This window comes from Sphaerodactylus townsendi, linkage group LG09, assembly GCF_021028975.2.
Source record: "Sphaerodactylus townsendi isolate TG3544 linkage group LG09, MPM_Stown_v2.3, whole genome shotgun sequence".
NCBI classification, from domain to species: Eukaryota; Metazoa; Chordata; class Lepidosauria; order Squamata; family Sphaerodactylidae; genus Sphaerodactylus; species Sphaerodactylus townsendi.
The window spans coordinates 44,377,381-44,390,138 of NC_059433.1; the positions used below are offsets into that span (position 1 = coordinate 44,377,381).

Consider the following 12,758-nt stretch of genomic DNA (forward strand, 5'->3'; position numbering starts at 1 on the left):
TTTTATCATTCTCCTCTTTAATAACAGTTCCAACAGATGTTTATTAGAAACTTACTATACCAATAATTGATATGTATTATTAACACAGATGTAGTATGCCACTACCATTTGTTTCCATACCACCCTGGCATAGCAAGGGGAGTGCTTATTCACAGGTATCCCTGCCCACAAGCCAGCCTAAAGGGTAATGCTGGCGTTGCAGAGATTCTCTGTCAATAGCTAAGTCTATCTAAAGGAAACTTCCAGGAATTGTTTTCCTGTTCTCATGAGCTCAGCTTGCTTGCTATATCTGCACATTTTCAGCTCCACAGTCAAGGAAGAATGTATTCTCAAAATGATTCAGTAGCCCTGCTGAATGGATACTCATTTCCAGCCACAAGAAGACTCCTGATGTCATTATCTTAACCTAGGTACACCCTTCTGTAACTAATTTCTTCTGACCACCTTACAATGCACTCTATTGTTTCTCAAACAATCCATCCAGACACCTCCCAGAGGTTGTCCAGCATCCCCCAAAGGTTGTCCTGACACTCCCAGAGATAATTCACCCTATAAATATCCTTCCCTCCAAAGGGCCAATTGCTCAGTGCCACTGACACCTTTCCATCATTGTCTCTGTGCCCAACGCGTTGCCCCTTGGGACTGCACCCTGGATCTTCTTCACGTCGCGATCAAGTCATATTACCCATATATTCCATACCCCTTTCTATTCCAAAACTATTTTCCAACCTATCTATCTCTTAGGAACTCTGAGTGTACGTGTTTGCTGTATTAAACCAAGTGATTATAAACCCCTTATCCCTACAATAAAGGCTGTCGAATTTACAATGTATTCCTCTCTGTGGATTTTCTTCATATACACTGGTATTAAAAATTCCTTACCCAGCCTCTTGCAACATTAATAAGCAGTCTGCTCTAAGCTAATATTCCCCACATTATTAAGAGATTGTGTCTCCCTCCTGGGTAACACATTAATCCCTGATCAAATATTAATGAATATTTGTATAGCTATCATGGTCCTCAAAGAAGTTCACAACATTTAGCAATATAATGTAAAATCAAACAGAAAAGGCATAATGAAATAAATATATCTATGGTACTTTCCCCTGAACAGAAGAAAATGGCCTCAGATGGTAAAGAATTCCAGTTACATACCCTAATAATTGTACAGACATGAATGCTCAATGCATTCAAGGAACTGTAGTTCTCAATATCAAGTGTTATGGGAACTATGGTATATATATATATATAAACCTTTATTAGGCATAAAGGGAACTATGGTATCCAGAATGCTTTAAGCACCCAAGGGTGCTAATTTAATTCATCCAGACAGAGTGGAAAGCAGAAATGGAGGAGTCCTGTATTGAAAGGAAACAGTTTGAGCTGCCTCCCCCCTCCCCAAACTAAACTTCACTGGAAATTTAAGAGACAACTGAGAAAATTGAGGCAGAAATTAAAATTGTACCTATAAGTGACAAAAGCTGAGGTTGAGTCAGAGGATTACAAAATTGCTATAATGCTGCACTGCACAGGACACAAGGCATTGGAATTGTATAACAATCTACAAATCTATGCAGACCCTGTAAACAAGACACTGATAGAAGCACTTGCTGCTTTCAAAAACTATTGCTCGCCCAGAAAAAAAAACCCTTGTGTTGTGAACAGTTTCAGTTCTGGTAGCTTCCTTAAGATGAGACAGCAGCACATACTACTTTGTTACAATACTCAGGGAGAAATCTCAACACTGTGAAACTGGGCCTCCATAAACTTGATGTTAAGAGGCAAAAATGTCTTCACGTAAGCAAGGAACACCTCAATTTAACTTTGGCTCAAGCAACTTATATTTACAGAGTAAAGGCCGTTAGCAGGGTTCTAGCAGTTCAGCACAAGAAAGAAATAATATACATCTTAAAGAAAGCAAACCACTGGTGCATTCCCTTTCAGAAGGAAAGGAGCACTACTTGCAAAGAGTATTCCTTGCAAGAGATGTGGGCATGTATACAGGACACGGCAATACCAAGCTTCTGTAGACACTTGAAGTAGGTGTGCAGGGAGGAATCATATTGCAAAAATATGCAATGCACAAGTGTCGTTTCATCTTGATATATGAATACTATTCATACAAGAAATCACAGTACACCAGCAAGCTTAGCTTATCAGGAGGCCAGATAATGTTCAGTGTAGAACGGCTACTATTATGATTGCCAGCCTCCAGGTGGAACCTGGGGATCTCCTACAATTACAACTGATCTTTGAGCTACAGAGATCAGTTTTTCCTGAAGAAAATAGCTACTTTGGAGGGTGGATTCTACCACATTATTCTTTGCTGAGGATCCCCCCCTGTTCTCAAACCCTTAAGCTCCACCACCCCCCATTTCAATTTCACAGTTGGCAACCCTAGTCACTATTGTGATGATATCACTTTAAGAATTTCAGCTGATGGGCAGAGTTAAGAGACCCAAGAAAAGCAGTTGAAACTGAGACCTGTTAAGACAGCTTCTGTTAGCTGTTAAGTGTTCTAATAGTTCACATTGTTATACCCTTTTCAACATAAACATGTCAGGAGATGTGTGAACCATCCACCACATCGTCCTGGACCTTCTTTATGCTGATATGGTCCATGGGGTCCTAGTGCCTGCTTTGCCCCCTTCTGATTCTCTGGCAGCAGTTTAAACTCTTATTTAAACGCTGCTTCCATTGAAACCATTATTTATTTATTTTCCATTTTAAATTTATAGATCGCCCTCCCCCAAAGGGCTCATCTGCAATGGGAAACATAGCGGTGGGGTGTTGTGTGGTTTCCGGGCTGTATGGATGTGTTCTAGTAGCATTTTCTCCTGACATTTGGCCTGCATCTGTGGCTGGTATCTTCAGAGGATCATAAGCCCTCGACAATACAGGAAACATAGCACTTTGATAAAATAGCATTTATACTGCTCCAGATGCCTATTAGTGAAATTTTCCTTTTTTGTAAAGTTGAGCCTGCCATTTTATTTACCAAGGGAATTAAGTTTCTAACACTAAATTTAAGTGCATTACATTATCAATATTTAATAAATATATAATAATGTTATCAGCAAGTAAACTTAATTTAAAATTGTTATACCATAAAGGAACATCATATATTTTGTTTAATGAAGTGCTGCAAAGAAAATTTAAATCTGCATGCAGGCATCATTGTGGTTCTATGACCTAATCCAAAAAGCTCATCAAAAAAGCTTTCAATGATTCTACAGGAATTTAGAGAAGGGACAGGGGTCAAGATTAATCAGGCTAAAATAGAAATAAGTGATTTTAACTTTCCCTTGGAAGAACAGAGCATATCAGAACACAACAAGACTTGCCAATAAAACAGCCCTCTGTGAATGTGTGGACTGTGGAATAACATTTTAAAAAGAAAGAGAAGGAGAAGCAATCTTAATCTTTTGTTAATAACTGTAAAAATGAATCTTCTCCCAAAATTAGTTTTTCATTATAAAAACATATAATCTGTAACCACTATGAAAAATTTAAAACCTAGTAGTGAGCGATTAATACTTTTTGGGAAAGAAAAAGGCAAGAATATTCTTTAATACAATCTGTCTAGGCAACTGAACCATGCATCAAATCTGGGAGTTCTAATGATCCAAAAAGTGTATCTGTGCTAGAACTGGAAAGTTCAATTTGGATGAGGAAACACTGAAAGCAGCAGTACTGGATTGTGTTAGCAGTAGGAGGAAAAAAGCAATTAGAGATTAAAAGTTTACTTTGGCATTCCAGTTCAGCATGGTTTTTAACAATCTGAAATGGGTTAAACAGTTAACTTTATTATTCAGTAACAAAGAATTTAAATGCTAACAAAATAATTTTTAAGTTCTCTTCAACATTTATAATTTAAAAGGAAAGCTGAATAAACTTACGCAGCGGATTTTGCCCTTCACTAGCATAATATTCATACATTCCACTTTTCACAAGTGTGTCATAATGTGGTACGAACTCAATGCGCTCCTTTGTTGCAGAGGGGAGTGATTGATCAATTGACTGCAACAAGTAGAAAGTCATCCTGTCTTGAACAATCCCACCTGCAACATATGCATGAAACTTTAAAAGAAAAACAATTTTATTGTCCACATTTTCCCAAAATACACATCACATTTGTAATTTCTTCACTGATTTAAATTGTCATTAAATTTGCAAGTCAGCTATTCTATATATAAAGCAATTTATCACTACTGAAAAATCACATATATCTAATTATGATAAATGAGAAATGTGTTTTTTACCAGAACAAGGGAAGTTTTTTACCAGAACAAGGAAAGTTTACCAGAACAAGGAAACATCCTGAGACAAGAGGATGTGGTAGTTGGCTAGGGTAGAAGACCAGCTGAGATCAGTTGAACTGAGTAACTAGGCTATAGGGCAAGGCTCGCATCAGATTGTAAGCACTGAGCAATGAGCTAATACATATTAACTTCTCTTCATGCTATGATGACAATCTTCATTTTAATGCACATACCAGGGAAAAGGAAGGAAGGAAACACATTAAGGAGCAACATTAAATAGGCGGACCGGAGAGTTGAAACTCCTAGTATCCTCAGCCAATGGGAGAACGGAGAGGGTGTGGCTGAATCGGGAAAAGGAATAAATATGCTGCATATGTAATGAGCCAGTGGAGTCTGCCCATGTAAGAATGGCTCCCCTTTCTTTGCAAATAAAGCTACTTAGAACTCTCTCCTGTTGGCTTGATATTTGGTAACGAAATATTGAGCACCACATAATCAATCAGACTGCTGAATATTTTATGTGGATTTCTTTCTGCTGTAATCCAGCGCACATGCCTAAAACTTGCAGCATTGCCTCTTTTTTTTAAAAAAAAGACACTTGGACTTCGCAATATTTTTCTATAAATGTAAAAATCTTGTTGTGGTATTACCAGAAGCATAGCTGGGCACACTCTGTCTTTTCCACCACATGCGGCCCCTCCCCTGCAGCCCCCCCACTTACTTTTTCCAGCCGGCAGAAAACAGCTTTCTGTCAGCTGAAAACTGGCCAGGCTGGTGGGGCAGGGCCAGGCCTAGCAAGGGGGATTTTCACACACATCCCAGGTGCGTGCCTGGTGCAATGCACACACCCCTTCCCCTTGTAGCTCCGCCACTGGGTATTACAATTAAGAAACAAACAGCTTTTTTTTTATAAAGGAAGCAAAATCCTGTGGCATCCAAAAGACCAAGATCTGTATTTTATCTTTCAATGTTTGTAGCATGGGTTTTCATTGAACTGTGATTCCTCCATCAGAAGACTTTTTAAAAAACTGTACCTCTTAGAGAAAATATACTTACCAAAATTTTCACTGGTGATCTGTTGTCTGTTAGTTGTTGTGATAACAAATGTTTCTTCTGGGGAAATGCCACATGCCTATAAACATAAACGAAATATTATTTTTTCCATAGTGCAATTAATGAAAGATTTTAGGGTTAACTGAACTTGTTTAAATTACCCTAAATTCCTACCTTACAAAGGTTTCCCTAAAGAATTAAATAAAAGACATGAGGAAATTGCTCCCCCCCCCCCAATACTATATTTAAGTCAATAGACTTAACAAATAAGTTGTGTAATACATTTTTTAATGATCAACCAATTTATCACAAAACTGTGTGTGGGACAAATCACTGTGCAAGCTTCTGAATTGTCTGGGACGATTCAACAGGCTAGATGTTCAGTACAAACAACAAGTGGGTAAGGGGAGAGAAAATACGTTGTTTTGTGACACAGCTACAAAACTTAAAACATCAGCAGTTGTAGCCTTAAAATTGAGGATTGAATGTACTGCCAATTGAATTTACAGTGCTAGGTACAAAATGAATTTTTGAAACTGCACTAAGTTGTTTGGACCTGAAAGAAAAATAATGGCAATCATTATTTAAACATAAGAGGGAGAAGTCAGTCAACTGTCTTTCCAAAACGCCTTTTTAAAATGACATTTAACATTATTTACAGTATCATTAGGTTTGTCTTCAAACTACTAGATAAAGTACAAAGATAGTTCAAAAAGTTGTGCCTCTAGCAGCAGCCAGGAAAATTCTGTACTTGCAATACACTGTAAGCAGACATGGCTGAGGAGGCTAAGAGCTCGTGTATCTAATCTGGAGGAACCGGGTTTGATTCCCAGCTCTGCTGCCTGAGCTGTGGAGGCTTATCTGGGAAATTCAGATTAGCCTGTACACTCACACACACACCAGCTGGGTGACCTTGGGCTAGTCACAGCTTCTCGGAGCTCTCTCAGCCCCACCTACCTCACAGGGTGTTTGTTGTGAGGGGGGAAGGGCAAGACGATTGTAAGCCCCTTTGAGTCTCCTGCAGGAGAGAAAGGGGGATATAAATCCAAACTCCTCCTCCTACTCCTCCTTCTTGTCATCCATCTGATTCTCTACATTTTAACTCAATTAATTTCACTCCAAGTGAGCTCAGTGTTTTAAAGGGACTCTTTTCTCCTTAAAGAGTTGTTCTCTGCATTATTCCAGTATCTTGAACCCAAGAAAGTTAACTCCATTTTCCCTTCTGTTTTTTCAGGAACAGAAGTCAACTAGTGAAAACCTGTTTGTTCTTATTTATTTAATCCATTTGTACCTTGCCATTCTCCCTAATGGGGACCCAAAGTGGCTTACATCATACTTGTCATCTCCATGTAATCGTCACAAGAACCCAAAGAGTTAGGTTTGACTCAGAGAGTGACCCACTGAGTTTCCCTGGAGCCCAATGTCTCCTACTGAGCTTCCAGGGCACAAGTGGGGATTTGAACCCAGATCTCCTGGATATTAGCCCAACACTCTCTTACACCACTCTTTCCTGAACCCTTCTAACTCTAATTTTTTTAAATAAACCTTTAATGGCATATATATAAATTATACAATGGAAATTAAAATTGGCTGGTAAAAGAGTTAAAAAAAACCAAGCACCATGAGAGCTGAAATATTAAACCACTGAATTGGGATTTAGTCTGCTAAGCATTTCGGAACGTTCAGTGATGACAACACACAAGAATCTAGCAGTTTGTTCGATGGTAACAGTTTAGTTGCTGTCTAACAAGAACAAAGTTTTGACAGCATCTGTAGTGTTGCCTAGAGCAGCTAAGAGAGGATTAAGTAGTCTTTCCCGCTCTACAGCATATAGAGGGTAATATAATAGAACATGATGGACGGTTTCTTCAAGGTCAGGATTGCAGGTGCAAGATCTATCAGAGGATGGAAGATGGTGCTCTCTGTTATATCGTCTGGTGGAAGGAAGAACATTGCATCTGGCTAAGGTGACAGCGCGTCTCAGAGTGGGCTCATGTAGAAGATGTAGATAGCAGGAGTGGGAAAACGAGGCAAAATATGCAGATGGATTGGAGAGCAGGTTTTATTTGCTTGTGCCATCAGTTTCTGGTAGTCCTGCTCAAAGAGTCATAGCAGTCATAAGAAGAAAATCATCAAGGGACACAGCTAGGTCTTGCAACTTATTGGTTATATGAATCCACCACTCCGTCGAGACCAAATAAGAGAGCGCGTTTGAGGTAAAGCTGAGCTGGCCGTCGTGAAAACAGATGCGTAGCCAGAACCTAAAAGTGCGGCACCAGGCTATGGTTTCCAACAGATGTTGGCCAGCTTCCAAACACAAGGCTGCATAGGGTATGGAGCGAGGGGTTCCAAAGATCTTATACAGGAACCTAGATTGAATTCGCTCGGCTTCAGTGTTCCATACCTGAATCCACAACGGGCAGCCATAGAGGAGTTGTTGGCACACTTTAGAGTTGAAGATCTTTAAGGCGGCAGGGATGTATCTATGTCCCTTATTATGGAAGAAGCCAAGTCTAAATTAATTCTGTCTTGTCACAACAGTCTGCAACATGTCAAAGAAAGGCATGTTGTGTTTTCACACCTAAAATCATTTGGATAATAATCCCTATCTGTAAGTTAAGCTTCAAATGTCCATTCCATGTTTCTTAACTGTGCATGTTCCTTTTTGAATGTGCTTAGGCTGACTTCAGTGTTCAAGAAAAACATATAGTTTATCCTAGATAATTCAATAATATTTTATCAAGCTTCATTTGCAGCTTTCTAACCTTTTTAAAAGCCCAAACTACAAGCTTCAATTACTAGAGTCTAGTTTCCTTTTGCTCTGCAGAAAGTCTCTAAGCACCTCATCACTTATTATGTTTGCTTTTACATTTTAATTAGAAGTATTGCATCATTGTTTGTATTGGTAATCATTTCTCAGCAGACTACGATACTGAACAACAAGTTCAAAACAGAAATGTATTTAGTACTTGCAAAGTTGTACCAAAACTATACCTCCCACCAGGAAGCTGGGGGGAGGGGTGGGGAGAGGGAGAGAGAGAGACTAACAAGGAGATAACAGGTTCCTGGAGCTGTCTTCTCCTCACTCTGCCCTTCCAGATTCCCTTCCGCACATGCATAACAATGCAATTTCAATCCACTTTTACAACAGTTTGCAAGTGGATTTTGCTATTCCACACTGCTGCAAAGTGCACTGAAAGTGGATTGAAAGTGCATTATTCTGCATGTGTGGAAGGAACCATGCTGATAAGCATGAAGCTAATAATTTCAATATTAAAAGTCTATCTTGAAGTAAAACTCTGAAACTTTATCTACCATTCATTTCACTGCCTTCTTTACAAAATCAAAACTAATCTCATTTCAGTTAAACTGAGAATTCAAATAATCTTGACTGCTATAATATGTGAAATATGTAGTCTATAAGCTCTGTACAGATATTGATGTCTGTACTGTATAATAGTGTTACTATCTCTTTAAACTCAAAGATACCAAAGCGCACACTATGCTTAAAAAATCTGATTGTATTTTACCCAAACATGCTACAGATTATCAAAAAGTACAATGTCACAAAGCAAGAACTCATGCATATATTGAAGGAAACCCTTCTTATCCAACTCACTTAAAAACAGAGTGAAACACTTGCCCCAAAACAATGTGTGGGTTTGTACAAAGCAATTTTTTTTCAGAGTCAAGATTATTTGCATATTTATTCAGCTGAATTGTGGTTAGTTTTAATTTTTCCTTGTTCTATACTATGAGGCTATTTTTTTGTTCTGAGTAAGTCTTTATAAAATCTCTGTAGATGCCCATTTTCTCTCCCCCCTCCCCCAACATTTCTTATTTCTTATGTTGTCTTTATCTGGTTTCACCTATACTTGATATCTGTAATGATGTCAAGTCAAATCCAACCATTAAGATAGAGATACTGATTTTCAACATCTGTGCTGTTAGTAGCCTTTGTATGTGAACTAAACATAAAGCATCTCTAGCTTTCAGTTTTGTTTCCCATTCCTCATGGACCGCAGGAAAAACATTTTCACCCAGCCCAAATCATTAGCATTCTGCTTCTGCTTTAACAGAGATATCATGTCCACAGGATGCAAAGCTACAAGGCTTGCTTTATAGAAAAAAATCTAATTGGGCCAGAAATGCCAAGAGATTTTTGACGCAAATAAATAGGGAGTTCTGTCAAGTAACAGGTACAAGACTGTTTTAGACTGTGAGTCAGCAGGCAGGATCATAGTTCAGGGCTAAAAGCTAAAGAAATGTTGGCATCTGCATTCATCACACCAGACAGATAAGAGACTGTGTGTTCTATTGTTTAAGTAGAATATATTCTGCCTAACTATAAACTAGCCTATGCACTCCCACACATGCCAGCTGGGTGACCTTGGGCTAGACCTTGGGGGCACTTATTTCCTGCAGGGCTGCTGGTGTGAGTCTCTTGAAAGGAACCAGCCAACTTTGCTAAAGTTTGCCTGTGATGGCTGAATGCTGTGGGCATCAGGTTTACCTTCAACTTGGTGCCCACAGCATTTTCCTCTTCCACACATATTTTAGCAAATTTGGCTGGTTCCTTTCAGGAGACTGAGACCAGCAGCCCTACAGGAAATGCCCCCACCCAGAGCAAGACCCCTACCACAGTGCCTCCTGTTGAAACCTCTACCACAGAGCCATCTGGGCATAACAGAAAGCCCCATTGAAGTCTAAGCCCCACAGAACTTGCTGAAGAGCCTGGCAGATTCTGGGGAATGTCTGAATGTGTAAGCACTGGCTGCACATTTTTGAAGATAGAGGCGCCAGACTTTCAAGGTGGCTCCAAGAGGCCTTGAGTAATAGAATCCAAGCTTGGTGAGCTTTGCTTCTGGAGTGGGGGGGGGGGGCAGTTGAGGGAGTTCTGAGAGAACTCATCCCGCAGGCTTTCATGTGCAGGAGCAAGGAAACAAAATAATAATAATAAGAGTTTGGATTTATATCCCCCCTTTCTCTCCTATAGGAGACTCAAAGGGGCTTACAATCTCCTTGCCCGTCCCCCCTCACAACAAACACTCTGTGAGGTAAGTGGGGCTGAGAGAGCTCAGGAAAGCTATGTCTAGCCCAAGGTCACCCAGCTGGCATGTGTGGGAGTGCATAGGCTAATCTGAATTCCCCAGATAAGCCTCCACAACTCAGGCAGCAGAGCTGGGAATCAAACCCGGTTCCTCCAGATCAGAGTGCACCTGCTCTTAGCCACTACGCCACTGCTGCTCTTGGGGGCCCATAAGCCTTTGGGGGGCCCATAAAATTGAACCCCCAGAAACAAAGGTCTCCAAACATGGATGCTATTACCAGGAGACCCTCCTGGAGCCACCCTGAAAGTCTGGTGTCTCTATCTTCAAAAATGTGCAGCCTGCCTACACACTCAGAAATTCCCCATTGGCTACAATGGAGCAAAGTCACTGCAAAACAAAGAATATTGGGCAAATTTCTAGGGGTGCCTGGAAGGAGTGTATTTTTAAAGCTTGTGACACCAAAATTTCAGGGTATCATCTGGTAACTATTCTTATGATGCCACACAAGTTTGATGAAGTTATGTTCAGGGGGACCAAAGTTATGGTCCCTCAAATGGGTAGCCCCCATCTCCTGTTAGCTCCCATTGAAAATAATGGGGATGGGGCAACCCCCTTTGGGGGTCCATAACTTTGCTTCCCCTGAACCAAACATCACCAAATTTGGGTGGTATCAGGACAGTATCTGGCTGGTACCCTGAAATTTTGGTGCCGCTATCCTTAAAAATGCGCCCCCTGCAGGCCGAAACATTAAAAAACTAAAAAATTTAAAAACACACAAACGACCCTGAAATGTTGGCGCCTCCCCCCACGTGACCAAATGGGGGCGCCCGGGGACATAGGGTACCCCCTGTCCCTAGGCAGGTACGCCACTGCCTCTCTAGGTTAACAAACTAAATTTATCTGAATGATGTTAAGTACTTAAATTCCACAGGCACCTTTGTTCTTTGCTTACCGGTCTACATAACATCAGTGTAACACTTCATTTTGAAAGTGGACTAATGGTGTACAATAATGTGCCTTACAACATAGGGTGGGGGTGGAACTATAACAGCTTCCTGCAAAATCAGTCTCATTTTATTTTTCTCATCATTGGTCATCTTTTTTTATTGAAACATGGGGATATTTCAATAAAGAACTGCATGGGGATCTCTCAAATTTATTGAATGGCATGGGTCTCTCTCAAAGAACTGGGGACTTATCAAAGTATTACAAGACATGTATGTTCAATGTACTGTCAAAGGCTTTCACAGCCAGAATCACTAGGATGTTGTGCGTTTTCTGGGTTATATGGCCGTGTTCCAGTAGCATTTTCTTGTGACGTTTCGCCTGCAACTTTGGCTGACATCTTCAGAGGAACATGTATGTTCTTGTGCACAGAACCATGAAATCAAGAAGTGCTCACTTTAGTTCACATGCTCATCAGCTAACAAACATACAAACTATCACACCAGAACAGGAAGGAGGAGAGAAAAAAAACCATTTATGATAACACTGCAAAAACTTATGCACAGTGGAATTTGGAAAGGTGCTTCATCGCATAGCCTGCCAAGTAGAAGTCTCCCTATATAGATTATCACCGTTACGTCAATAAGATAGACGCTGTTTCGGAAATGTCACCGAGGCGCTCTTGCCACGAACCGTGCCTCGCTAGAGGAAGGAGGCGCATCCCAATTGCGCAATACCAATCGCAGGCGCCCCCGGACTTCCTACCCCGAAGGAGCGTCAGCATCCCTCCCCCCCCCCCCCCCCCGCTTCGCACCAGCTTCCCTCTGCTTTAGTCTCTCCTCGCTTGGCGCCTTTCTGGGGGTCGAAGGAAAAAGAACTCTCTCTCTCGAGCACGCATCTCAAAAACTTTCCCTCTCACTAGCGCGCGCGCACCTCCCACCCTGGCGTTCAAGTTCACGTCGGGGACCTCCATGGGACCCCGCGCCGTTTGGCAGGTGCGCCCAATCTGCGCAGGCGCGGGTCGCGAGGCGCTCGTCTGTTGACAGATGCGCCCAGTAAGCGCCTACTACGCTCTAGGAAGCCCCTACCTGGTAGACGGCGCTGCGGAAGCCCTCATAGCTCTCCTCATGACAGTGGACGACTTTCTCGCTGTCGTCCGAGAGTACATCCTGCCTCCGATCGTACACGAAGACCGTCAGGCCACTGCCGGCGTCATTCCTCTCTACTGCCATGTTGAGGCGCCGCGATGTGGAAAGCGGCTAAGCCGAAGAAGGGGGGCTCCTGGCCGCGCGTCGCTCTCCCCGCCGCGCGCTGCGGCCAGTTGGGAATTCGCCGAAGAAGGGAGCGGGTTTGGTTTCCGCCGTGAGAGAGAGGCAGGCAGGGGGCGTGGCCGACATAACACCCAGAGGCTGAGGAGAGATAAGGGGCGGGGCTACGATCAACGGGC

The 12,758-nt window shown here is 41.6% G+C and overlaps 1 protein-coding gene across 3 annotated transcripts in view; it reads right to left on the reverse strand.

The window, feature by feature from the left end:
* Nucleotides 1-12,758, reverse strand: part of SMCHD1 (structural maintenance of chromosomes flexible hinge domain containing 1) — a 97,253-nt gene extending 84,495 nt beyond the window's left edge. Inside the window, exons 1-3 of one of the 3 annotated variants that reach the window (XM_048507563.1) lie at nt 12,400-12,758; nt 5,319-5,394; nt 3,900-4,061 (exon numbers count right to left, since the gene is read on the reverse strand). In XM_048507563.1, coding sequence (XP_048363520.1) covers nt 3,900-4,061; nt 5,319-5,394; nt 12,400-12,543 — 382 coding nt within the window. In that variant the 5' untranslated portion in view covers nt 12,544-12,758. Of the gene's footprint in view, nt 1-3,899; nt 4,081-5,318; nt 5,395-12,399 lie in introns of all 3 variants that reach the window. The other 2 variants (XM_048507561.1, XM_048507562.1) reach the window with 2 other exon arrangements.